Below are 25,971 nucleotides of genomic sequence, written 5' to 3'. Positions count from 1 at the left end.
GAAAATAACTTCAAGAGTCAAGTTAACCTTTCAACCAGAAGTGTGCCCCTTCTTTGGTGACAGGTAGGGACAAATGCTTTTTTTTTTTTTTTTTTTTGAGACGGAGTCTCGCGCTGTGTCACCCAGGTTGGAGTGCAGTGGCGCTATCTCGGCTCACTGCAAGCTCCGCCTCCCAGGTTCAGGCCATTCTCCTGCCTCAGCCTCCGAGTAGCTGGGACTACAGGCACCCGCCACCACGCCCGGCTAGTTTTTTGTATTTTTAGTAGAGACGGGGTTTCACCATGTTAGCCAGGATGGTCTCGATCTCCTGACCTCGTGATCCGCCCGCCTCGGCCTCCCAAAGTGCTGGGATTACAGGCTTGAGCCACCGCGCCCGGCCGGGACAAATGCTTATAGGAGAAAGCTAAAGGAATAAATTGTCTTCACTACCTTTCTTCCACATAGAAAGCTCTTTTTGCTTTGCCTGTGAATTCTGGGAGAACAAGAGGCTGTGGTTGTAGAATGAGGCAATAAAAGATGACAGACCACTGGTTTTCCAGAGAGCAGAGCAAACCGAAGGGAAGATAGAGGCACTGATAGCCTTAACAACAACTGAATAAATAAAGCGCTTTCCCTGGAAAAATATATGTATAAAATATTCAGCTGGCATTAAATATTAAAAATGAATTAATGAAAACACCCAAAACACTTTATTTATGTAGGAATTTTTTCCCCTTTAAAAAATGCTGTTTTAAATCTCAGCATCACTTCAGATGTGATCTAGGCAGAAGGTAGTGTGGCCTCCGGAGGGGTAAGTACTATAAGAATGATGATAAATGGAAGTAACCTCCAAGTGAGCCTCCTGTGACCTCCTGCCGATTCACTGTGGTAAGAAGGGTCCAATTTTTATTCTATGATTGAGAGATTGCTAGGTGACAGATGCTCCTAGGGAGATCCAGTATTTCCCAGCCCCTGTACATATGTTGAAAGGGTGAGGAAAATTAAAGTCATTTGCACCTGATTCTGACACCGTGCATCTCCCTTCCCTTCTTGGGGGTTCTGATGGGGAGGAATTAACACCTTCCACCTGGCATTGCCTCTGACTAGCTTTGTGTGCTCCTGTGGGTTATTATGTTGGTTGGTACTTTGGCTTCTTTGGCTCCCAGTACCAGCTGATGCCCTGATCTGAGTCCCAGTTGGGCAGGCTCTATTGCTCAGTGCTGTAGCTGTCTCCAGGGCATTGTTCTTGAGACTTCCAACAGGGCAGATTTGTGCAGTTGGCCCATCTGGACAAGATCTATAACAAGTAGAGCTCTGTGCAATAAGCTCATCTCCATAGTTCACCCTCCCTGCTACCCCCGCCTTCGGGCTGCAGCAGCCTGACACCCCAGCCCCTCCATGGAGAGTATCAAAGAGATGCTCTCTGCTCCTTTCAAAGGAGTATTGCTTGTGGCCTCTCATTGATTGGCACTACCTGGGCAGAAATAGGAAAACAGGGGTTTTCTGCCCTTCTCAATTCAATCTGCTCCCTTATGCCAGTTATTTTGTTTTAAATATCCTTGGCACCAGAGTTATAATACTGCCAATAAAAATAATTTCTGGACCAGCTACCCTTGTCAGCTCAGAATGCTCTTCTCAAAACTAAGAGACAGGCAAGAGGACTATCTCAGTGAACAGGAAAGAGCAGACAAGCGCAATAGGAAAAGGGATAAAGACAAAGTCAAGCTGTTGGTTTGATTATAGGATTTGCTTTCACCATTGGATTTATTGACTTTCAATTTGGATCACCATATGGAGGGAGGGAGGGAAGGAGAAAGAGAGAGAGAAAAGGAGAGAGAGAGAAAGAGAGAAGCAGAGAGAGAGATTGGACTTATGTGCTTAATTATTCTAGGTTCAGGGAAAAGGACAAGATGTCTAAGAGATCATTTGATCACTTCTTTCTTCCAGTGTCAGTTCCATACTTTAATCTCTCCTGTTTCAGTTGCTCACAGTTGGTCACTTCAAAGGTCTCAGTGTGCCAGGCACATGCTTCCGCATGTCTCAGTGGTATGTCAGGCCTGAAGTGGGCTTTTCCACACCAACCCTCTCCATTCTGGCATTTCTGGTAGCTTCAACTGACTTCTACACCTACTCACTGCTTCTCTTTGTGGAGCAAGAAGGGTGAAGAAGCAACTCTGAATTATGGCTCTTTAACTTCTACAACTGCTACCCTGATGTTGGTCAAATCAATGTTGATCTAGTATAGGGGTCCTCTACATGCCTAGTTCCTCCCCAGGAAACTTGAAGCCCATTCTATCCTTAACAAGGTTGCAGTGGCACCATTTACTCACCAAAAGGAGATGAAGGACCAGGTTGGAAATCAGGGGCCCTGGAAAATAGAGACTTTGGAGAGAAAGAAGAAACAAATGAAAGCCCAGCCAGCAAAAGACACTCTGTGAAAAGTTTCTCTATGCTACTCCTCCTGGGTTCCACTACCTTGGAGCTCACTTTTCTCGAAAGTTTTCTAGCATCATCAAGTAAGTTTCTTAAAGAACAAGTATTTTTCTCTTTTTACACTCCCCAGCTGTCCAACAGACCCTGCCACCATGCTAGTTAATTAGGAAATGGAACGAATATTTCTGAGACCAGAATGTTCTGGTGGACCTGGAAGGGTAGTCTTTTTGAGAGCCCAAAGTCTCTACCCCAATTCTGACAGCAATTTCTGGACCAGCTACCCTGGTCAGCTCAGAATGCTCTCCTCAAAACTAAGAGACAGACAAGAGGAATATCTCAGTGAACAGGAAAGAGCAGACAAGCGCAATAGGAAAAGGGATAAAGACAAAGTGTGGGGCTTCCCAAGAGCCCCTCTCTGTTGGGGCTGAACACCTCTCTGTTGGGCCATATAGTCGCTAGCCCAGTGCAGCCTATGACTGTTCCAACCTTGTCAAGAGCTGGGGAACCTGTGGCTTTGCCTTCCTCTCACTGCGCGGAAACCTGACTGGGCCCCACAGGGCGGTACTTGTGGACAGGAAAAACTCCCCATTTGAATCTGCAGCAGGAGGGACAGAGGACAGAGTAATGGCCAGGCTCTGGATGGGAGGTAGCAGGGGGAGAAGTGGTGCAGATTAAGATGACAAATGCCAGGATCTAGTAGCAGTGTTCTGAATATTCTCCACTGGAGTATTGGAAAACAGAGAGGCTCCAGCAAGAGAAGAAGGTCATCCTGGCCCCAGGAATGTGGCCAAACCTTAGTCTCATGAGAAATGGGAAAGTATGGAGAAAATATGGACTAGGGTAGATAAGCCATCTTTTTAAGTACAGCCACCATTGGCACCATGCAGTATAGGCCCACATAGCTTTGGGACTGGTAGTTGAAGTTCTGAGTGGGAGATCAGGAAGAAACTGTCCAAGCCCTAATGGAGTCTAATTGAGGGAGAAAGCCCACCCAGGAGGAAGCAGGAGGCCAGCAGCAGGACTCTATAGCTCCCACCCTATTCACAGAGCCTGGTGGATATCTTCTGACCGTAGCACTTTATAGACAACCCAGTAGAAGATATTGAAGATGAGGAAAGTGAAAGGGAAGACAGCCCGGGAGATGGTGTCAATTCTCTTGGCTCGGTCCACGTAGAGTTTCCGCATGGTTTCTCCTTCCCTTAGAAGAGGGGCTGGAGGTTGGGGACTATAAATGCCAGAACCTTCCATTGGACCTCCATCTCTTGCCTGCAGGCAGTGGCCCAAGCCATAGCCATGGAAATAGAAACGACTTTCTTGGATGATATCTTCCTCCTGGAATTACAAGGAAGAAAAGGCAGAATTTGAGGTCAAAGCTCAAAGGCAGAGGGATAGAGAACAGACCACACATCAATATCTCATAGGGGATGTTATGCAGACAAGGTGCCTAGGGTACGCAGGCCCACTACATACTTTTTATGGTCACAACACTAGTCATGAGATAGATGTATGCTAAGCAGCTATACGTGCTACATATGGTGTATGTTATGATTCCATTGCAGATAGGCTCCAAGCCACCCATGTAAAATGCAAAACATCATTTAGAGCCATCTAAAATCCAGCGAAGTGCCAGCCGCTGTGAGAGGACATCTCAATGTCAAGTTATCTCTGACTGGTAATAAACAAAACAACAAAACTATTAGATAGTGAAGCTGAGTCTTAGTAAACTCGACTTTAATGACTTTCAAAAGCTTCAGAATTCATTCCCCTTTTGTATTGTATCTTTGAAAATTTATCTCAACTTACAACTGAAAATTCCAAAAGTTTTAAATAACCCAATGAGTTATCCAAATTAGGATAAAGCTGATCACTTTATTGCAGATATGTGTGCTACTCTGCAAATCAGCAAATTTGACACAGGGGTCAGTACATCCAGGGTAATTTTTATTACCCAAGGCACATTCCATTCATATATAATGTGTGCATTATGACAAACAGATGCCCAGTGAGGGGTAAATTTTATATAAGCACTAAGTAATGCGGCAGACTGCCAAAAGTCCATTTTCCAATAGTTAGCTGACAACATTTAGTAGCTAAACACAGCTGGGAGCCAGGAAGTAGGGACAGAAAGATAAAGTTGAGAGAGAAAGACAGAGAGAGAGAGAGAGAACCAAAATCTCTGAGTGTCAATAGAGGGAGCTTTACTTATATGAGGCCCTCAGGCCCCCATTCACAGCCTATTTAGTCTTATTTTATATGCAACCCTAACAAACCTAATTTTATTTACTTCTAAAGGACAGAGTTGAGAAATCCTTCCTTCAAAGATGGTGGTAATTTCTTAAAGTATTCATGGTTTTAGAGTCAAAATTTCAAGTATCTAAGAAATCACCTGAAGTGCAATGGCCCCTTGGAGGACGATGCAAACTGTCATTTCAGTTTGTCCAGGACGGAAAGGGTTCCTGAGACTTGGGTCTTTCAGGGCTGAAACTGGGGAAGTGCAAGGCAAATTAGGAAGAGTTGGTCATCCTATGGCTACCTGAGGTATTTATTATAAATTATAAGAAAAAGATATGTGTATATTGTATAGGTATGACATAGATATATGCAAAATGTGGATAAAGTAGATTTTTTTTTTTTTTTTTTTTTTTGAGACGGAGTCTCGCTCTGTCACCCAGGCTGGAGTGCAGTGGCCGGATCTCAGCTCACTGCAAGCTCCGCCTCCCAGGTTTACGCCATTCTCCTGCCTCAGCCTCCCGAGTAGCTGGGACTACAGGTGCCCGCCACCTCGCCCGGCTAAGTTTTTGTATTTTTAGTAGAGACGGGGTTTCACTGTGTTAGCCAGGATGGTCTCGATCTCCTGACCTCGTGATCCGCCCGTCTCGGCCTCCCAAAGTGCTGGGATTACAGGCTTAAGCCACCGCGCCCGGCCAGATAAAGTAGATTTTAAACACTCTGTCCCTCTCAGTTAGAGGGACACCACAGGGTCTTTATCATGGGCCCTCTGCAGCTATAGCAACACATTGAAAAATGGCTTTGCCAGGCACGGTGGCTCACACCTGTAATCCCAACGCTTTCGGAGCCCGAAGCGGGCAGATCACGAGGTCAGGAGTTCAAGAACAGCCTGACCAATATGGTGAAACCCCTTCTCTACTACAAATACAAAAATTAGCTGGGCATGGTGGCAGGCACCTGTAATCCCAGCTACTCAGTAGGCTGAGGAATCGCTGGAACCTGGGAGGCGGAGGTTGCAGTGAGTGCAGATCGTGCCATTGCACTCTAGCCTGGGTGACAGAGCGAGACTCCATCTCAAAAAAAAAAAAAAAAGAAAAGTGGCTTTGTGTATGAGATGTTGGTGTTGCAGGTCCTAGTAACCCTTGATGATGACATGACTAGAAGCTGACCTGTCATCATAAAGACAGGCCTTGGTTCACCTCATATGTATTCTGTAATTCATTTTTACACTATTCTGACAGGGGAGGTTGTGCTGGACCCATTTTCGAGGTGAAGAACCAGAGGCAAACAAAATATTTTGCAATAATTTTAAAATGAGGGGAGTAAGTAAAATGGTTTTCTCCCTTGATTTCCAGTTCAGGGTCCTTCAGATAACCCTGTTCCCCAGTACTCAACCTGATTCCCTGAGCCCCACCCCGGCTAGAGGATGTAAGCAAAAGATGTTGGCAAAAAAGCTCTGAGGGGGAAAGTTGGATCCAACTGCTATTTCTGTTTCTATAGATCCAACTATTTTCCCTTTTCTCCAATCATAGTAAGTCTAAAGGGAATTATCTGGACACATTTCCCAGGCTGGAAAAAGCCATTTCACACGGGAGAGAAAATACGGCCAATAGAGTAAGCTGCTCTTGGCTTTTTATGATATTAACATATTGTACCTGTTGTAGCTGGGGGAGCAAAGATGAGTGGCTTGAAATCCAGGGGTGGGGCATCCTGCATTTGGGTATTCTCTCTTTAGGCCAAATTCTGAGGGGTGTTTGTGTGTGGTGTGTGTGTGCTGGAAAGGGACATTGGAACCTTAAATACCACTTTGTGGCTTACATACCTATTAAAATAGAACTTTTTTTTTTTTTTCCTGGCTATCTGTAGGGGAGAAGGACTGAGAAGCTAGAGAGGGAAGATATCTCATAACCATGCTAAGGAGGGAATACACAGTGTAGGAGGTAAAGTGTGGAGATGGGAAAGAGTGATATGTATTGAAGTGAGAGGGGCTAGAAAAAAGGAGATTACAGAATGGGGAATGAAGAGGGTGCTGGAGGATGAAGAGAGGTGGGCAGGGTTCTGGGACCAAGCCCTTGAGAGGACTGGGAAGTATTTTGAAATTTCTTCCAGTTATCAAATTATTCTATTGATCATGACAAAGCTTTTGCTCTGTCCAGTTTGAGACACAGTCCTCTCCAATCAGCCTGTGAAAGCTGGTGAGCTGGGTTACGTGACTGCTGTGGCCAGAGGCTGGTGCTAAGACCTGCTGAGGAAATGAAAAAGGGCTTCCCTTTCCTGGGGAAGTTTACGGACTAGCTGGGAAGGCAGTGCAGGATCGCATGGGTAAACAGTAAACCACTTTAGGCAGTGACATGAAAGGGAGCCACCATGCTATGGAGTTGTTGGTTGAGGAGAGAGTTGAGAGGAAAAGACGTGAATGGCTGGCTGGCTCCTAGAACACTCCTAACTGACTCTCGGCTAAGGGTTCCCTGGAGATCACATGGATTTTCTCCCTGCCCTCTCAGACTGAAGAATTCTTTTTCTCTAGCTGGAACAGTAGGGCCCAGACAGAGGTTCTATAAATGGATGAACTCTCCATCAATTTTTTCAGCCTGCTTGGTGCCTCCAAAATTCCTGCTACAGGTCCTGGGATAGCAGTGACTTTAGAAGACTCAAAAAAGGACATGATGAATGGCACGGGTTTGATTTTCAGTTTTATTCACATTAATAATAAGCCTCAGCCCACTTTCAGGCAGGCCCCAGAGTCCTAAGCAAGGCCCAGGCTGCTGTTGTAACTTTGTAATAATTGAGCACTGGTCATGACAGACGCCATTATGAGCTCAGGATCAGCCTATATATATGAGCAGGAGGGGACAGGCTGTAGGCAGTTGCAGGTTGCAGGAGTTCAGGAAAGGAGGTGGGACTAGTGTCAACCTGGAGTAGCTCTACAGTAACAATGGCAGCCTTTTTGTTGCTGGGACATCCATACAGGCAACTTAGCTGGTGAAAGGACTCTGGATTGGTTGGCAGTCTGCTTTTTTTTTTTTCCCAAGGTAGGCATTGAGAAGGCACCAAGATCAAAACTCCTATAAAGATAAGATTTTGGTACCTGCAGGCAGATTTGTTCGACACAGCTAAAGAGGGGGTGGGGACAGTTAGCTTAGAAAATGGAGTGTCCTTTTCTTGCCCTTCTGCTAGGTGTGTGTGTGTGTGTGTGTGTGTGTATATATATATATACATATATATATATATATATATATATTTTTTTTTTTTCCTAACCCTTGGTATGGGTTAGGAAATGCTTTTAGGTTTCTTGAAGAATGAGTCCTACTCGAGGACATGTAGTTGTGGATTAGTCCACTAGAGGGCATACTGCCCAGGGACCAACTAAAGGACTAAAGGGCAGGGACTGATAAATTTAAACCACTAGATGAGACAGGAGCCCTGCCCTCAGCAGAAAGGGACCTTAGCAAGGGACATGAAACCAAGGCTGTAGTTTGTGAGATATTTTTAGTGCGGACATATGGTAGGGGTGCCCCTGGAGCAGCTGAGGTGGAAGGTGGTGTGTTAGGAGGAGAGAACAGTCGTTGTGCTAGTGTGGCCCAGACAAGCTAGAGTCAGGATTTTAACAGTGGGTTCAAAGCATTGTTTCCCATCCCCCAGAGGTCATTATGCTCTTGCCTCTCTGGCTTTAGAGCCTCCAGATTAGACAGAAAACATGGAGTCAGAGCTGAAGACAGACCAGAACTCTGCGTCTCTAATGATTAAGCGACCAGTAGGTAGCTCAGCAAGCCTTTCAGCTTTGCTCATAATTGGACACTTGCTTCTGTGAGGCTGGCCCAGGCACCTCTGTTGTCATGACAACTTACCTAGCACCTATTGTCTGGGCAATTGGGGGTAAACTGCCTCTGTTGTCATGACGACAAGATTTCTTTTATATTTCCCCAGGTGATCACTTTACTGTAGAAGAAATGAGGTTAACAGAAAAGAGTGAGGAAGAACAACAACCCAAGCCCAACAACTCTAATGAACCCAATGAAGATCAAGAAGAAGAAATCCAACAGTCAGAACAGGCAAGTGGTGGTTTCTCAATTCCAACTTAGTTATGGGGGCCCTCTTATAATGCTCCCCTAGAAAGGCACCAATGCCTGGCTGTTGAATTCTTAACTACCAATTAGTGTATGACAACCTGGGCTACCTTCCTCCAGGTTGTGGGGGGAGCAATTACTACTTCTCAAAGCAATCTCTTTTTATTTATTTATTTATTTATTTTTATTTTTATTTTTATTTTTTTTGAGACGGAGTCTCACTCTGTCGCCCAGGCTGGATTGCAGTGGTGATTGCAGCTCACTGCAACCTCCACCTCCCAGGTTCAAGCAATTCTCCTGCCTCAGCCTTCTGAGTAGCTGGGATTACAGGTGCCCGCCACCATACCCGGCTAATTTTTGTATTTTTAGTAGAGACGAAGTTTCACCATGTTGGTCAGACTGGTCTTGAACTCCTAACCTCGTGATCCACCCGCCTTGGCCTCCCAAAGTGCTGGGATTACAGGCGCGAGCCACTGCACCCAGGGTTTCTGATTGCCTGTCTAGTCCTTGCAGCTCTGGGGTGGGTCTTGGTTTGTGGGGAGGAGGAGTAGGGAGAAAGGAGTCCAAAGGAGAAAGGCAGTGGGCCCCTCCCTAGTTGTACTCACCATGCGTTGGCGCCTCTGCCTTCTTCGAAGTCGTATGAATTCTTTATGCTGACGAGAAACAAAATTGACAGCAGCATACTCCAGCAAGGCAGCGAACACAAAGAGCAGACACACAGCCATCCAGATGTCGATTGCCTTCACGTAGGACACCTGCAACATCCAACGACAGAACTATCAACCTTCTTGAAGTCCTTCCATGGCCTACTGAGTCGATTTCCAACCCCTATCGATTGCCTGCTCTTTTTGAACTTTATCCTGAATTTTTTCTGGTGTTTAAAGAAGCTTTCCACGACATATCCCATCGTCTGAAAGCCCAGATGGAAAAGATAGGACTGCCCATCATACTCCACCTCTTTGCACTCTTCATACTCTACCTCTACAAGTTTTTCCTTCCTACAATTCTTTCCCTTTCTTTCTTTATTCTTCTTGAACTTTTGCTTCTGCTTTTTATTATTGTCTTCATTCTGAGCTTCTTTTGATTCTTTTCTTTCAATAAACAGTAATGAGCATGAACACTGCATTTGTCTTCCCTCTGTTATCTCCTAGGGTCCTCACAGCCTCAGTGGTAATTGGTCAGGCAGCGTTCACAATACCGATGTGAGACACATGAGGACACTTAAGGCCCAGAGCAGATGGGTCTTAGCCAAGATTACCCAGTGAGAAGGTGGCACTAGGACCTGGATGTTCTGGGCTTTCAATTCAGTGGCATTGCCATTTACTTAGGCTGCGGTCTCACTGACAGACTGGGAGTTCCTTCCTCCACCCCTGTTCTTCCCTTGACAGACTAGGAGTTCCTTCCTCCACCCCTGTTCTTCCCCTGGTCTTGTGGTTTTCCTTGTTGCTCTTTTGGAAAGGCTTTGCTGATGAATTTGGCTCAGTAGTGAGCTGGGGCCTCATCTCTCACCCTGGAGAGAACAGGGCAGGGATACTGAGGGAACACCACCCACCCCTTTAAGGATGCTTTGCTAGTTGCAAGATGTGGTTGGCATCCACCTATCCAGTCCCTTGTACTCTCCCCTCACTACTTTCCTTGGCAGCCTCCAAATACTTTTGTCTCCCACTTTCTGGCCTCTTCCAGGCATTGCAGATGGGTGGGGCCAGGAGTGAGGGACAGAGCTCAGGTTTAGATCTTTTCATCTCCTCAACCAAATTACCTGCTACATAGCTTTCAGCTGCTGAGCTCACCACATAGGACACCCCAGCAAGAACAGAATTTCGGACAAGCCACTTCTTTAATCAGCCGCTGCTATGATGGGAAGTGAGAGTGCTGCAGATCCCAGGTAAGGAGCAAGTTTCACTGGATAAATAAATCCTCTACCTCAGTGATTCTTAACTGGGGACAACTCTGCCCCCCGCCAGGGACATCTGGTAATATTTGGAGACATTTTTGGTGGCACAATTTTGCAAGAGGTGGTGGCTACTGGCATCTAATGGGTATAGGCCAGGGATGCTGCTGAACATTCTACAGTACACAGCTCCCTGCCTGGCCTTCAACACACAGACATGCACACACAGAGACACACATACAGGCACATACAGACACACACAGACACACATACAGACACAGACACACACACATGCACGCACACAACAAAGAATTATCTGGCCCCAAATGGCAAGAGTGCTAAGGGTGAAAAACCCTGCTCTAACTCTTTTAGGGCAATGTCACTGAGATAGTGGCAGTGGGTTACTACACACCCCTGATGAAGCATCCCTTGGTGTCTCCATTTTGCCACTTTGCCACTTACTAAGAGGGCATCCTATTTCATTCACCATCCCTCAGTCTGACAGTGCCCCCAAGGATATCAAATACCTGCAAGATCAATAATGAGGTAATTACTCATCATTATAAAAGGATGGCCATGAAGGTCCTTAGACCATCAAAGGAAAAGACACTTTAAGCACTAGGAAGAAAGTCCTGTTAATGATAAGTGTGTCAATAATACATCTCGAAAATCTTGGCTGGGCGTGGTGGCTCATGCCTGTAATCCCAGCACTTTGGGAGTCTGAGAGGCAGATCACTTGAGCCCAGTGGTTTGAGATCAGCCTGACCAACACAGCCAAAACCCATCTCTACTAAAAACACAAAAAATTAGCTGGGTGTGGTGGTGCATGCCTGTAATCCCAGCTGCTAGGGAGGCTGAGGTGGGAGAATTGCTTGAACCCAGGAGGCAGAGGTTGCAATGAACTGAGATCGTGCCACTGCACTCCAGCCTGGGCAACAGAGTGAGACTCTGTCTAAAAAACAAAAACAAAAACAAACAAAAACTCAGGAATCTGTCCACTCACTATCCTGGCACATCTGAAGGGTTGCAAGTTTTCTGAATGGTCTCCTTGCATCTACTCTTGCCACCTCCAATCTGTTCTCCAAACAGCAGCCAGAGTTGTTTTCAAAATGTAAATCTGATTATATCACTCCCCTTCATGATCCTTCAGTGGTTCTCCATTACCCTTATAATACAGTCTATGCTCCCCTTATCATGATATCTAGCCTTTGCCTACCTGTTCATTTCATCACACCCCTTGTAATCTGCTGTGGTAAACTATTTCTGTAGTTTCCCAAAGAGCCAATCTCCTCTATCCTTTTTCTCATTTACCTGGATAACTTTTACTTATCCTTCAGCTTTCACTTTACATACCACATCCCCTGGGAAGCCTTCCCTAATCATCCCAGTCTGTGTTGGTTGTCCTGCTATATGTGCTCAGGTTACCTACAACTTCTTAGCATCCATCACATACCTGGCCATTCCCTCAACTAGACTGTGAGCTCTTCAATGGCACGGACTGTTTCTATCTCAATCACTGTTCTGCTTCCAATGCCTAGCTGAGTTTCTGGCCTATAGTAAATATGTTTTTAAATGAATGAACAGATAGACGGTTTAGCAACATGTGATGTGCATATCTGCTGGTTTCTGCTTGCTGTCTACCCTCTTTACCACTACCTGCCCCAATAGCTGTAGGCCATTGAGATGATAGGATCTAGACAGAAGTGGCTCCTTCCCTGCTGCAACTTTAGGTCTAATCTCCTAGCCTCTGGAAGAAACTTCCATTTAGTCCTTCTATCCTGCTTTGAGTTCCCTGCAGTTGAGGGGATCAAAGGCCCAGCAAAGAGATGGTAATCAGTGCCTTTGGTGGCACCATAAAGGCAAAGTAACAGTTGTTTCCTGGGAACATGAGGAATGGTCACCCCAACTGAGTTCCCTTACAAAGTAAGCCTCTGCCACTCTCATTCTGGACACTAGAGTTGTATTAGGGGGTGTGAGATTGGTGTGGCTTTTGGAAGCCCCTAGACTGACCTCATGCGGCCCCCACCAAACTTAATGTTACACAAACTCAGGAGTGAGCAGGCAGTCCCTGGCTTACTGAGTCCTTTGCTCTGAGGGGCTGGATAATGAGGCTATTTAGTTCAGGGTGCAGGCTTGGATATTTTGCTTACTGGCCAATGAGGCCATAAAGAAGTCATTAAAATTTGACAAGAAGGTACCAAATGCTGCAAACAACCCTCCAACAAAGACTGTTTTTTCCAAATAAGGAAACTAAGTGATTCCTGGGAGCAGATGGATCATGTTCACTCACAGGAGGGAACCAGAAAAGGAAGTTCTCTTGGCAAGAATAAGGCATAAATTTCAGTACCTCCCTGCTTTAGAGATGAATCACCTTGTGTGGCAGAGGTAATAAACTAGGGCAGGGTTCTTAGGTCTGAACTACTTTTCTGCTTCTGGTCTCCTTACAAGACCATTATCAAAACACGACCATCACAGCCTGGTCTGGCCGTGTAGCCCTTGCCTAACTCCAGCCTGCCTCTCAGAGCCTTGTCAATATCCCTGTCCATCTAGGAAACACATTTACAGAAAATGATCTCTAACAGCGTTTCCTGGGACATGTGATTCTGATCTGAGTTTCGTCACCATTTATCCCTATAGGGCTTTGGACCACCTCAAAGGGTTTCTGACAACTCAAAAATAATTAGGGACGATACCAGCTGCTTTAGCCCCAGATTCATCACTCAGTTTTTTCAACCCTGACACCTGATAATTATAACAATAGTTAACATTTATTGAGCGATTATTATGTGCCAAACACTGTCCTGTGTGTTAATATATTATATTTTGCAATAACCCTATGGAACTGGTAATATTCTTTTTTTTTTCTCTCTCTCTCTCTCTCGAGACAGAGTCTTGCTCTGTTGCCCAGGCTGGAGTGCAGTGGTGCATCGGCTCAGTGCAACCTCCGCCTCCCAGGTTCAAGCGATTTTTCTGCCTCAGCCTCACAAGTAGCTGGGATTATAAGCACACGCCACCACACCCAGCAAAATTTTTTTTGTATTCTTAGTAGAGATGGAGTTTCACCATGTTGGCCAGGCTGGTCTCGAACTCTTGTCCATGTGATCCGCCTGCCTCGGCCTCTCAAAGTGCTGGGATCACAGGCGTGAGCCACCGCATCCAGCCGGAACTGGTAATATTCTTATTCCCATGTTACAGGCAAGATGATTGAGAGGTTAAGGAATTTACCTAAGGTAAATTATTAGTAGATGATGAGCTTGGGAGACAAACCCAAATCTGCTGATCCCAATCTCCTATTCCTAATCACTACCCTACTCCCAGCCATGTAGCACATTCATAAATTCACAATGGATGTGTGAAATTACCTGCTGTGTAAGCCCCCAGTAAAAAGTCTTCTTAGGAACAAGCACTGAGAGATGGGAGATCATAGGGCCTGGTTCCCAACAAATTAGTGCAAGAGGGAATATATTCATTGTAAGATCCACAAGGAACTGTGTTGCTCTTGCTTCCTGTTATTTCTTTTTTTTTTTTTTTTTTTTTGAGACGGAGTCTCGCTGTGTCGCCCAGGCTGGAGTGCAGTGGCCGGATCTCAGCTCACTGCAAGCTCCGCCTCCCGGGTTTAGGCCATTCTCCTGCCTCAGCCTCCCGAGTAGCTGGGACTACAGACGCCTGCCACCTTGCCCGGCTAGTTTTTTGTATTTTTTAGTAGAGACGGGGTTTCACCGTGTTAGCCAGGATGGTCTCGATCTCCTGACCTCGTGATCCGCCCGTCTCGGCCTCCCAAAGTGCTGGGATTACAGGCTTGAGCCACCGCGCCCGGCACTTCCTGTTATTTCTACATGACAAAGTTCAGTGGCTGGTACGTAGTACATGCTCAATAAATATTTATTGAATGAATAAATGGCATTGCTCCCTGATTTGTTCAGAGCTTTGCTGACTGTAAGGACTTTGAGGTGACCTCTAAATTCCCTACATGAAGGCATGAGACAGGGAGAATCTGTGCCCAGTCCCATCAGCACAAATCTTCCTGCGTAATCAAAACATCACCGGGCCCAGACAACTGGAGTCCACTGACTTTAATTGCTATTTTCTACCTCAATTTTCTCATCCCAAAAGAATGGATACTGTCTCTAGAGCGCTTTGTGTTAGTTTCTAATTTCTGATACAGTAAGACGACAGAAATTGGTTCAAAACTCTGATATTCTTTTGGTTGTTTCTTACAAGGCATGATCTTAAGAAGGTTATTTTACCACTCTGGGCTGTATTCTCCTCATCTGTATCATGAGGGAGTAGGACTTTCTACTTGCTGAGGATCTTTTGACCTTGGACACGCTAATATTTCCTGAAGAGAGTCAAAGTAAGGCACTGTCTCTCCTCATTCCCTAGGCAGATAGCATCCCTAACCCCAGCCTCCACATTGTCAACAATGTTATTAGCAGTATATTACAGGGAGAGAGAGAATGCAGGACACCAGCTCTTGCCCAGTGGGTCTTCTCAACCTTAAATCCAAGGTAAATGGTGAGCAGGAGGGCACATTGGGATGAATGGGAAATGGGGTGCTCTATGGCAAGCAAGTTCCCTTGCATGTCTCTTCACCTTAGGCAAAGAGGCCCGGGAGCCAGAGCTCTGGGTGGTCATGGTGAGCACGGTGGTGATGCCCAGGCCCACACGGGCAGGGGCAGCATCCATGTTGATCCAGAAGGAGACCCAGGACAGGATGACGATGAGTAGGCTGGGGATGTACATCTGAATCAGATAGTAGCCCATCTGCCGCTCCAGGTGAAACTTTACCTCGATGCAGGTGAATTTCCCTGCAAGGACAGAGGTGAGGAGTCAGGCCCCAGGTCCCCAGTCTGTAGCTGAGCCTAAGGGGATTAGGACAGGAAGAGGGCAGCCCTCTGCTGACCAGCCTCTGGGCACCTCAGCTGGGCCAATGAATGAGCCTTTCATAATGGCCCCAGGCAGCGCCAGATGTATATACTAAGGAAGCTCTCAGAACGACCATCAAAGACTTGGCCTTTCGCTCCCAGCACTTTCATTTCCAGCAGAAGGCCTTTCACGAGACGGCACAGCAAGAGGATAAGGAGCAGGAGGGCTCCAGAGTCAGACTGCCTGGGTTTGAATCCTGAACCTTCCACTGTGTGACTTTGTGCTTTGAGCTTCAGTTTCCTTGACTGTAAAACAGAGTAGTGATACCAACTCCATCACTGGGCTATTGGAAAAATTAAACAAGATAATGTATTTGAGGTGTTTGACACATAGGTAGCTGTTACTATTATCATTATTAACAAAGCAATTGGCTTAGACTCCACTTAGATCTCAGCAGCCATGCTTGTGCTTGCTAGTGCCCCAGAAGCTCTCTAGCAACAACAATTCACTGGGATAAACACTGCTTGTGTCTTAAGCAAGTGAGAAGAGCCAGATAGCAAACATCTGAAAACCGCCCAACAGAGACCAGCTCCAGACTGCGGGGAGTGGGTTCCCATAGAGCATCAGGCCTTCTATTCCACCAGCAAAAAGTGCATTGGCCCAGGCACACCAACCAATGCTCCACCTCCTTTGGCAACCTTCACTTTACTCTGCTTTCCAGGGCCCTAGGGCTGAGAAAATACTAGCTCAGAGCTTCTCTTGGAAGCAGAGGCTCAGGATAATCCAAGTGAAAAGGAGAAGGTGCATATATTGTTATTTTATTCTGGCCTAGGTCTAGTCTTATCAGGCCTACTTGATTCTTCAAAGCCAGTGATTTCGTCAATGACTGATTATGGTTTTGACACATTGTATGATGCTGTGACCTCTTACTGTTCCCTGAATCCACCTCACTTCATCCCACCCTGGGATTCTTGTCATGACATGCCTTTATTAGGTACCCATATTTTCTTTCCCTTCTTTCCTCCTTCTTTTTTTTTTTTGCAGTAGCAGTTTTGTTTTTAATTCCAAAATTAAAACTTGTTTAGTATAGAAAAAATGAGAAGTAGAGAAGGGATAATAATATTCATAAGCTTATATTTATCAAACCCCTACTAAGGACCTGACTTCATATACTTTATCTCATTTAATCCTATAGCAACTCTTTGGGGCAAGTAAAATTATTATCTCTCATATTACAGATAGGAATATGGAGGCATGAAGAGATTAAGTTATGTTTCTCAAGGGCACTCGACTAGTAAATGATGGAGCCAGAATCCAAACTCAGCTCTATCTGCCTCCAAACTTCTTGCTTTTTTCTGTTGTATCACATTACTTTAGAGACATTTAGTGCTATTTCCACCCAAAGTTTTTAAATGCATGCTTTTGGTTTATTTCTTTTACCATAATATAATCATTCTGTATTTATACCTCTGAATCTTACCTTTTTTCACTTGTACTTTCACACATTGATATAAGCACCTTGTTAACCATCCCTTTTAACGTCTGCATACTAATCCACTAAGCAGACACACTATGTAATTTACTTAACCTCTGCCCTATTGGTGGATATTTAAAACAGTTCCAAGTTTTTGCTAATATAAACAGTCACCCAGGAGCCCCCTTGGGGTCAAAGGCCAATGCAGTATTTTGGAATATTTCCATATAATACATTTCAAGGAGTAGGATTCCTGGATAAATAAGTAGAAAAACAATTTTAGCTTCTAAAGTTTCTCAAAGCATGTTCGCTGGACCACCTGCATCACAATCCTCAAGATGCTGTTAAAATGCAGATTTCTGGGCATCACTCCAAGAATAGGTAACCATAATCAGAATCTCTGAGAGGTAGAGCCCAGGAGCCAGCATTTTAATATATTTAATATATTCCCCAGGGGAATATAATGAACACCAAAGTTTGAAAACCACTGATCTATATACAGATTGCCAACTTTTTTTTTTTTTTTTTTTTTTGAGACGGAGTCTCGCGCTGTCGCCCAGGCTGGAGTGCAGTGGCCGGATCTCAGCTCACTGCAAGCTCCGCCTCCCGGGTTCACGCCATTCTCCGGCCTCAGCCTCCCGAGTAGCTGGGACTACAGGCGCTGCCACCTCGCCCGGCTATTTTTTGTATTTCTTAGTAGAGACGGGGTTTCACCGTGTTAGCCAGGATGGTCTCGATCTCCTGACCTCGTGATCCGCCCATCTCGGCCTCCCAAAGTGCTGGGATTACAGGCTTGAGCCACCGCGCCCGGCCAGATTGCCAACTTTTTTACTCCAAAAAGTTTGTATCAATTTTCATTCCCCCTTGTATTTTCTAAATTCAATGGCCTTTTCCTCTTCCCACTCCCCACAGCCCCACATACATGCACACCCATATTCATGGGGCAGTACCCAAAACATATCAGCCCACCATGGAAGGGACACGGGATCTCCCCTCTTCAGGCTGCTGCCTCTATTTCAGGGTCAGAGCTCCGTGCAGACAAATTGTCAGGGAAAATGTGGAGCCAGCAACTCTTAGAGAAGCTGCAGGGGGGCAGATGCTCAGGCTGGGAAAGCAGCCCTTCTCCACTTCTTAGCTGACATTTCACACCTGGGAAGTTCCTGAGAGCTGGCAGTGGTGGCACAGTGGGAGGTGTGGACTGTAAGCTGGCCACTGCCCTCAGGCCTGTTCCCTCTGGGTTCAGCATAGTCACTCCCTATTACCAGATATGGATTCCCTGCTTCCCCACAAAGTTGACCCCAGGAAAAGTGGGAAACTTTCCACCCACTGTCGTTTGCTCTGCAGCATGCGACAGGAACAAGAACATGGACTTTGGAGTTAGAAGGCTTGGATTTAAATTCTAAATCTGCCATTTGCTAGCTATATGACTTGGACACTTGATTTAACTAACTTCTTAGAACCTCAGTTTTCCCTTTCTGAAAAATGGTATTTATAATTGCTATCACAAATAGATAAGTTATATGAAGCACCTGGCCCCATATCTGACATAAATTGAACCTTTGATAGAGGCCAGCTGACTTATCCCCTTGCCTCACATCTGAAGGTTCTCCTGTGGCTCACAGCCAATAAAGATCCTGGTTTTTACCTGTGTTGTAGTGCTTGGTACAATAGCCTAGATCCTTCTCATCCCGCAAGATAAACTGGGGCAGAGTCAGCCCCTCAGCCACTTGGACAGCAGGAGCATCTTCCAGCCACTCAAACACGAGGTCATTCATGGTGTAGCCAACTGAAAGTGACAGAGATGGCAGAGGGCTGCAGAGTGTGGGTGTTGGGTGGGGGTAGGGGTAGGATCAGAACAGGCAGGAGAGAACAGGTGAGGAGTAAGGTCTGGGGTTTAGGAGCTTCATGCTTATCATGGAAAGGGAAACTTTTCTGGAGAGGACATTTGGTCAGTTGTCTCACGGGCCCATCCTGAGTGGGCAGGTAAATCAGGAAGACTATAGACTCCTACCCTGTTTTCAAGCTTGAGAAAAGCCCAGAGAGAAATTAGTTTGGCAGACCTAGAAAGCAGGTCAAGAGGGTTGGAAAAATGTCAAGGAACCCAGCTAGGAGCCTCCTGCCATATCTCAAGCCCAGGGGAGTAAGCATGTGTACTGAACACATGTCTTTTTTTTTTTGAGGCCGGAGTCTCGCTCTGTCACTTAGGCTGGAGTGCAGTGGCCGGATCTCAGCTCAGGATCGCCATTCTCCGGCCTCAGCCTCCCGAGTAGCTGGGACTGGCGCCCACCACCTCGCCCGGCTAGTTTTTTGTATTTCTTAATAGAGACGGGGTTTCACCGTGTTAGCCAGGATGGTCTCAATCTCCTGACCTCGTGATCCGCCCGTCTCGGCCTCCCAAAGTGCTGGGATTACAGGCTTGAGCCACCGCGCCCGGCCGAACACATGTCTTAAGCTGAGCTAGCCTCAGAGCCAGAGCTTCTGCCACACCACCTCAGGGAGGAGACAGCTATTTATATCCTGCCAGTCATGCATGGGACAATGTGCATACCATAGATCCTAGCCAGGGCCTTGAGTTGGGACAAATTTAAAGCTAATATCTGAACATGCCAAGTTATTCACACATACATAGCAGTTCATGAGGGCTCATGCCACGTATATGACCATATTTGCACATGTCAGGTAGAGATGGGAGCAGAAACACCAGGCTCACAGACATCCAGTGTTGGGCCTTGACCCAGAGTAGCTCTGTGACTTTGGATAAGTCACTTCCCCTTCTGTAAAACGGGAATTATAGTAGCTGCTCTACCCACTTTTCAGAGTTGCCATGAAGGGATATTGAGAGCCCGGGTGTGAAAGTGGTTTAAGAACTCTAAAGAGCTGACCACACAAGACACATTCTACTCATTACAGTTATTTTATACTGGAAACAGCCTTATAAGCCTTCTTCTGGGAACATCTAGTGGATGGCTCCAGATCTAACAGTCTCCCCCGACCCAGGAGATGAGGAGGGAGTGGAAATAAGTGATGTCCCAGCCTTGTCATCCTTGGTTCCTCTGCACTTTGGGCAGCCCCTCCAGGCTGGCACCCCTGCCACAGAGGAGCCCTTGGCTGACCTCTTCATTCTAGGCACTGTCCTGTGCCTAGAACTGTCATCTCCTTCCTCTCTACAAAGGTATCTGTGTTTGTGGGGAACCAGGGCTCCACGAGTGCCCCCACCCTGCCCACTTTGGCATTTTTATAGGCATCTTCAATGCCTTAACTCAAGGGAAGTAAAGGTGGAACTCCTTCAGGCACTGTGAGAGGGGACATACTTTTGGGCAGAGAAGATGCCGCTCAAATCGCCCCCCAAAACAGCACAAACGCATTTGTGCATAAGGCTGATGCCTTCCTGTTCCCCAGCCCCATGGAACAGCCAGATCAGCAAATAGTGTGGGGATGAAAAACACACTGTTCTAGGGATTAGGGAGCCCTGGTTTCTAGTCTCATCTGTGCCAAGAATTGGCTGGGTGTGCTTGAGTAAGTTCTTCCCAACTCTGGGTAGCCCTTTTCGTCTGTGATGTCATGAGGTCGGGTTAACTCACTGTTATTCCAGGTCCTCTGTGACTCTATAGAGACACTTACAACTCTCCAGCTGCATCGTGCAGGTCTGGATGTCCATGGGGAAGTTCTTGAGGTCCATTGGGCAGGACAAAATGAGGGTCAACCTAGTGGGGACAGTAAGAAAGAAATGACTTTGGCTTACTGGGGCCCATCACAGCACAAGGGAACCCTCCTCCCACTCCTCGGTCTTCATCTAAATTCTTCTCCTGGCCGTCCACCCGGTGCACCTGATGCTGTAGAGCACATTCCCATTCTTAAAGATGCGCAGTAACTTGTTGTCCGTGGTCACCTCATGGAAGTTGGCCCCTTTCTCATTGGCAAAGAACAGGTCTGGCTTCCAGATAGAGTCCAGCATGGAGGGATCGAGGTCCAGAGAGTCGTCAGGATATTCTCGGTAGGACAGGCGTGGGTCATTCCACTGTTGCCTCAAGAAGACATTTACCCGGTAGTCCTGGGAGGGTGCAGATATGGGCCCATCAGAAACATTGCCATTCCCAGGGGCCCAGCAAGCCTGTATGGGCAGGAGGGCCATGAGGAGGAGTGTTGGAAGCATATCTCGGGCAGTAGGCATTTTTCACTGGAGAAGGAGCCTTCCTTGGGCTGATATGGCAAAAGATGCCAGCTTGCTATCTGGTGGGCTCCTCCCACTCACATTAGGCTGGAAGTGGGGAGTGGGGAGATCCCTTACCATGGTGGTCTCAGTGACGGAGCCGAAACTGTTGATGAAGATGTTGCAGGTCACGTTCACGGGTGGGCCTGAGGGTAACAAAGCATAGGCCATTGGCAGGGCATTCCAGGAGGCTGGGAGCAGCTTCCAGAACTCCCTCCCTGAGCTTCAGGCCAGGGCACTGCTGGGAGAAATCAGTGCCAGCTACACACGCCCATGGGCAATGGGGTGGGGAGGCTCCTTCTGAGCTGTTAGAACTAGCCTTAGCCCAGGACCTCCAGCCTCCTTTCCTTAGGGGAGGCAATAGGGGCTGGCTGGGTAGTGTGCTGCCAAAGGTGGTGGGGAGGGGGGAGTTTTTATAGGATGAAGATTTCTTACCTTTAAAATTGGGTCGAATCCTGGCATCATACCCAGATGTTCTCCCCATAAGTTTGTCTAGGAAATCAGAGGGGGACATGGACTGGGACCCCTTGGTTCCAGATTTGACTTCCTCTTTTGCCAAGGCCACCCTGGACAGGAGAGGTAAAAAAGTCTGAGGCCAGTTGTGTGCTGCATTTATCACAGACTCTCCGTTTCCATACCCCTCAGGCAGGAGGACAGAAGATGATGGGTCTCTGGGTGCCATTTGCAAAACGAGAACAAAAACAGCCATAAATCAACACGGCAGCCTACCTGTTAGTACTAGAAAAGTGTTTTCACAGACAGTAGATCTTCTTACCCTCCCAATTCTCAGTGAGATGGGGGTGAGGACTGTTATTCCCATTTTACAGATGAGAAAACTGAGGCTTCAAAAGGAGGAATGACTTGTTCAAAGTCTCAGAGCTAGTGACAGGGTCAGGACTCATACCCTAGGCTGAGGCCTCATCCAGTGTTCTCTTTCTGAAGGTACTTGGAAAACACTCAATGAGTGATGTCTTGCGGGAAATGATGTGGCTACTACAAAGTTTTGCCCGTCTAGCCTAGTCAAGGATGGGAAGGGCTCAAGGACAACTTTTATTTTTGAGAGTTGGCTTCAGTTGCTTGGGCTTTATGCTGGGCTGCTCAGGAAGTAGGACCTAGCATCTGAAGAGGGAGTTTTGGCTTCTGGCCTGTGCTCCAGCAGGAAGCTATGTTTGAGCTACGTTTTAGTTAAGGGCCATGCCACTGCAGGCAGGGGAACTAGTCTTGGTAACTATGGTGAGGAAGCAGGACTCTAGGGATGGGGAAAAGCCTCCCGGTAGGGTAGACATGCTGAGGTCAACTCCCATATTTTCCCTGCTAACAGCTTGATTTTGAGGAAGGAGCCAGTGTGCTTTGGCATAGCTTAGAAGCCAGTCCCCTTTTCCCCTAACAGGTTTCCCTCTAACAGCAGCAAAGCCCCTTCCATATGCCTACTTACCAACTTGCCAGTTAACAGATAAACTAGGGATTAGGAGCTCAGCAAAACCTTGGGGACAGGAGCAGTGCTCAGGGCCGAGCTCAGCTGGACTCCAGGCTGGGCCAGGCACCTCCTGCTCCCTCCTGCCTGCTGTCATTGCTCTATAGCCGACTCCACCACTGTCACTGCTGCTGCCACACTGTGGGACTGAGCAGCGGCGTAACTGCTGTCCTGCTGGGGACTAGTCTTTTTTGAGCCAGTGGGCTCCTCTTTCCCAATAGATCCATGTACCATCCAGTGACCGATAGAATAATAAAAATAGCTAAGGCACCATGCTAAATGCTTTACACACTCTATCTAGTTTAGTTCTCACATTAGTCCTCTCGACTAAGTATTATGATCACCCCCATTATATAAATGAGAAGACTGAGGATCAGCAAGGTGAGGTGAATGCTTCACGATCATGCAGCTAGTGAGTGGTAAAGCCAGGATTCAAATCCAGAGCTATTGACTTCAAAACTAGCTCTATCTATCACAATTACTATGGTGCAGGCAGCCCAGGGTGGGCTGCCAAGGAGCCAAAGTAGGGGAAGGTCAGTGGCAGCCCCACCCTGACCTTCTAGAGTCTTGCCTCCTTGAATCTTCTAAGCAAGAGGAAGCCCTTACCCTGGGGACAGAGGCAGGCTCTGAAAATCCAAGGAGGCTGGTGGTGGTGCTGGAGCAAGCAGAAGTCTGTGACTTCACCACAGGATGTCCACACTAGCCAGGTGCTGCTGCTGCTGGCCACCTGCCACCTGCCTGCTGGGAGGCCACATGGTCCTGCACATGGAGAAACTGGACCCTCCCCACTGTCCTCAGCCCCACTCTCAGGTCACCTCTCCTGCTAATCCTAGACCTAGTATCCTGGGACAGGCTATGGGCTTAGCAGTCTTGGGCCCCAGCCCCTGTTGCAGTTCCCTCTTCTGGAGCTAACTTGTCTGAGGACCTAAGAGCAGTCACAGTGTGCAACCACTCCCTCCTGTCCTTCATTCCCGGAAAGTCCTAAACACCTGCAGGACCTAGGAGGATCCAGAGCTGACAATCTTTCTCATACAAGGTTCTGGGGCAGCACAGGGAGAGAACTCTAACTCTGGTGCTAGGTAGCTGAGCAACCTTGGGCAGGTCACTCCCCATCTCTAGGCCTCAGTTTCCATATGTACAATGAAGGACTTGGACTCCAGACTCTCTAAGGGCCTGTTTTGCTCTAACTGCCTCTGCTTTCCAAGTCCCAGTGGGAACGCTCTTACTGGACCTTGGGCTTTGAGGCAGCCTCCCCTCCTGGAGGGCCTGCAAGGCCCAGTGTGGTGCCCCCTTCTGCCTGCATCCTCCTGTCAACTCCAGCTGTGCTGCCATTCCACTTTGAGCTGCTTTTCACTCTTTAGAAGTGTATTGCCCTGCTCTGCATCCCTGCCTGCCTGCCAGCCAATGTGTCTGCAAACAGTGGAGCAGGAGGCTTCACAGAGGCAAGCAGCCCTGAGACGTTTCTTGGATTAAGAGGAGGAGGAGTATGCTGTAGTGGCACTGACCCCCTCCACCTTTGGAGGCACTCCTCTTATGACCAGGTCAGCCCAGGCTACAGCCATCTTTCCTGTTCAACTCACCCTGCCAACCTAGGCTGGCTCCTGGTCTAATGAGAAAGGGGCAGTTGGTGGGGGAACATTTACAGGGAGCCCAAAGGATGTCTTTCCTGCAAGCCCAGGAAGTGACTGCTACCTTTTCCCCCTCAAGGAATAGGGAGCAACCAAGTGAGCACAAGCAGGGTGACTGCAGAAGGCCAAAGAATGTCTAGCCCAGCTCCATCCTGATGTGGTCTTGGGCCAAACCCCTGCTACTTGAAGCCTCTTGGGCTGGCAGTTGACAGATGTTTCTGTCATTTTTAGTGATCTCAGCAGTGTGTGGCCCAGATGATAGGGAAACAGGGTTAGGCGGCTGGACAGACACCCTCCATTCTGGGGCTTAGTTGCCTAACCCCTACCCAGGCCTAGGAAACCTCCACCTGTGCAGAAACATTCCCAGCATGACCGGGGCCTTGACATCTCTAATAAGAAGCTCTTGGGGTCCTAACGGGGGGTAGGGCGTGTCCTCCCCTGAAGCCCTGCAGACTGTGGGCTTTGTGCAAACTTAGAGGAAAGTGTGCCAGATGCCCAGGTTGCCCATTCCCCTTGGCTAGTGTTTGCATGCACCTCCTTCTCACCCCCACTCAGCTCACCTGAGGAGGACCTGCCCTGGCAGGGTCCAGAGGAGAAGGAAGGAGAGGGTTGCAGGAACAAGAGTTGTCATTCCGCGGGGATCTTGAAGCCCTTTCTCAGCCTGGCTGCCAACGTGAGAGAGGATATCCCTGCAGGAACGCCAAAAGTACAGAGCCTTTCTCCAACTTGGGCTGCTCGCAAAGAGCCTGCTCTCTCTCCTCTTCTGCCTCTTCTCCTCTGGCCCGTCTTTACCTGCCAGGGGCCAGAACTGTTCCCCTGGAAATGATCCTGACACAGATAACCCTACTGGCTTCTGCTTGGGCTTGCCTTGGGCTCCGGAGGGCCTTAGCCTGCCAGCCGGGAGCTGGAAAAGACTCTCTCTGGGCAGCAATCACTCTCTAAACCCTGAAGAGTCTTGGTGGGGAGGGAGGAGGGAGACCGGTAGGAAGATGTTTTCCTGCCTCCCACCTCCCCCAGATGCACCCTCCGAAAGCAGCAATTTAAAGGCACAGTCGGCAGCAGCTGGAGTGGGGTTCAGAGCCTGCCTGTGTGCTGGGGAGGAGCTTGGGCTGCCGTGGCTGCTTGGGGAGGGCCGGAGGTGTTCTGTCCAACCTCTAACTCCCCAGCTGCAGGAGGACATGTAAGCGGCCCTGCTCCCCCCGCCCCCCACCTCCCACCCCCGACCAGCTTTCCTTTCATCCTGGAGCCATGCTGGAGCCCAACAGTAAAGTCCTAATGATTTTTACCAGGGGGAAAAAGACCTGAGAGGGTTTAGGCAGCGCCACCAGGTATTCTCAAGCTGACAGCTTCAGGTTAGAGAGAAAGTGAAGAGGCTGAGGGTAGGGACAGCTTTCCCCCAACTCTCTGGACAGAGGCACAGAGGATGCATGATACAGAGGAACTTGGGAACCCTCCTCAGGTGCAGTCTGTCTGTCTGTTCGTCTGTCTACCTGCCCCCATCCCACTTCACCCTTGTAGTTGTGCAACCATTCCCCTGCCTGCTTTCCTCCCTCAGGTCGTCTCTCGGGGTCCTCTATAGCTCTCAGAATTCCTCCTCCCAGACTCTCCTTCCCCAGCCTGGCTCATGGGAAGGGACAGAGATGCAGAGCAGGGCTGGGACACAGGCTTTGCAGGCTTCAGAGGAATCGCAGCTGGTCAAGAGCAGTGACCTAGCGGCCCT

The 25,971-nt window shown here is 47.7% G+C and overlaps 1 protein-coding gene across 1 annotated transcript; it reads right to left on the bottom strand.

Annotated features, from left to right (window-relative positions):
* Positions 1-291: 291 nt before the first annotated feature.
* Positions 292-25,412, bottom strand: LOC101004914. The gene is made up of 9 exons (XM_003918071.5): positions 24,812-25,412; positions 21,585-21,715; positions 21,228-21,295; positions 20,767-20,990; positions 20,561-20,643; positions 18,585-18,725; positions 15,193-15,407; positions 9,314-9,463; positions 292-3,744 (listed from the first exon to the last, which is right to left on the bottom strand). Exons 1-9 carry the CDS (start codon positions 24,880-24,882, stop codon positions 3,454-3,456), a joined length of 1,374 nt encoding a protein of 457 aa, XP_003918120.1. The 5' UTR covers positions 24,883-25,412; the 3' UTR covers positions 292-3,453.
* Between the last annotated feature and the right edge of the window lie 559 nt (positions 25,413-25,971).

Source organism: Papio anubis, chromosome X (assembly GCF_008728515.1).
Source record: "Papio anubis isolate 15944 chromosome X, Panubis1.0, whole genome shotgun sequence".
In the NCBI taxonomy this organism is placed as follows: Eukaryota; Metazoa; Chordata; class Mammalia; order Primates; family Cercopithecidae; genus Papio; species Papio anubis.
This window is presented reverse-complemented; position numbering and strand designations above follow the sequence as displayed.

Coding starts and splice junctions, on each gene's coding strand:
- LOC101004914 (XM_003918071.5), bottom strand. CDS start 24,882: ATGACAACTCTTGTTCCTGCAACCCTCTCCTTCCTTCTCCTCTGGACC. Junction 21,716..24,811: donor CCAGGGCAGGTCCTCCTCAG/GTGAGCTGAGTG, acceptor TCTCCTGTCCAG/GGTGGCCTTGGCAAAAGAGG. Junction 3,745..9,313: donor GGCAGAGGCGCCAACGCATG/GTGAGTACAACT, acceptor TTGTAATTCCAG/GAGGAAGATATCATCCAAGA.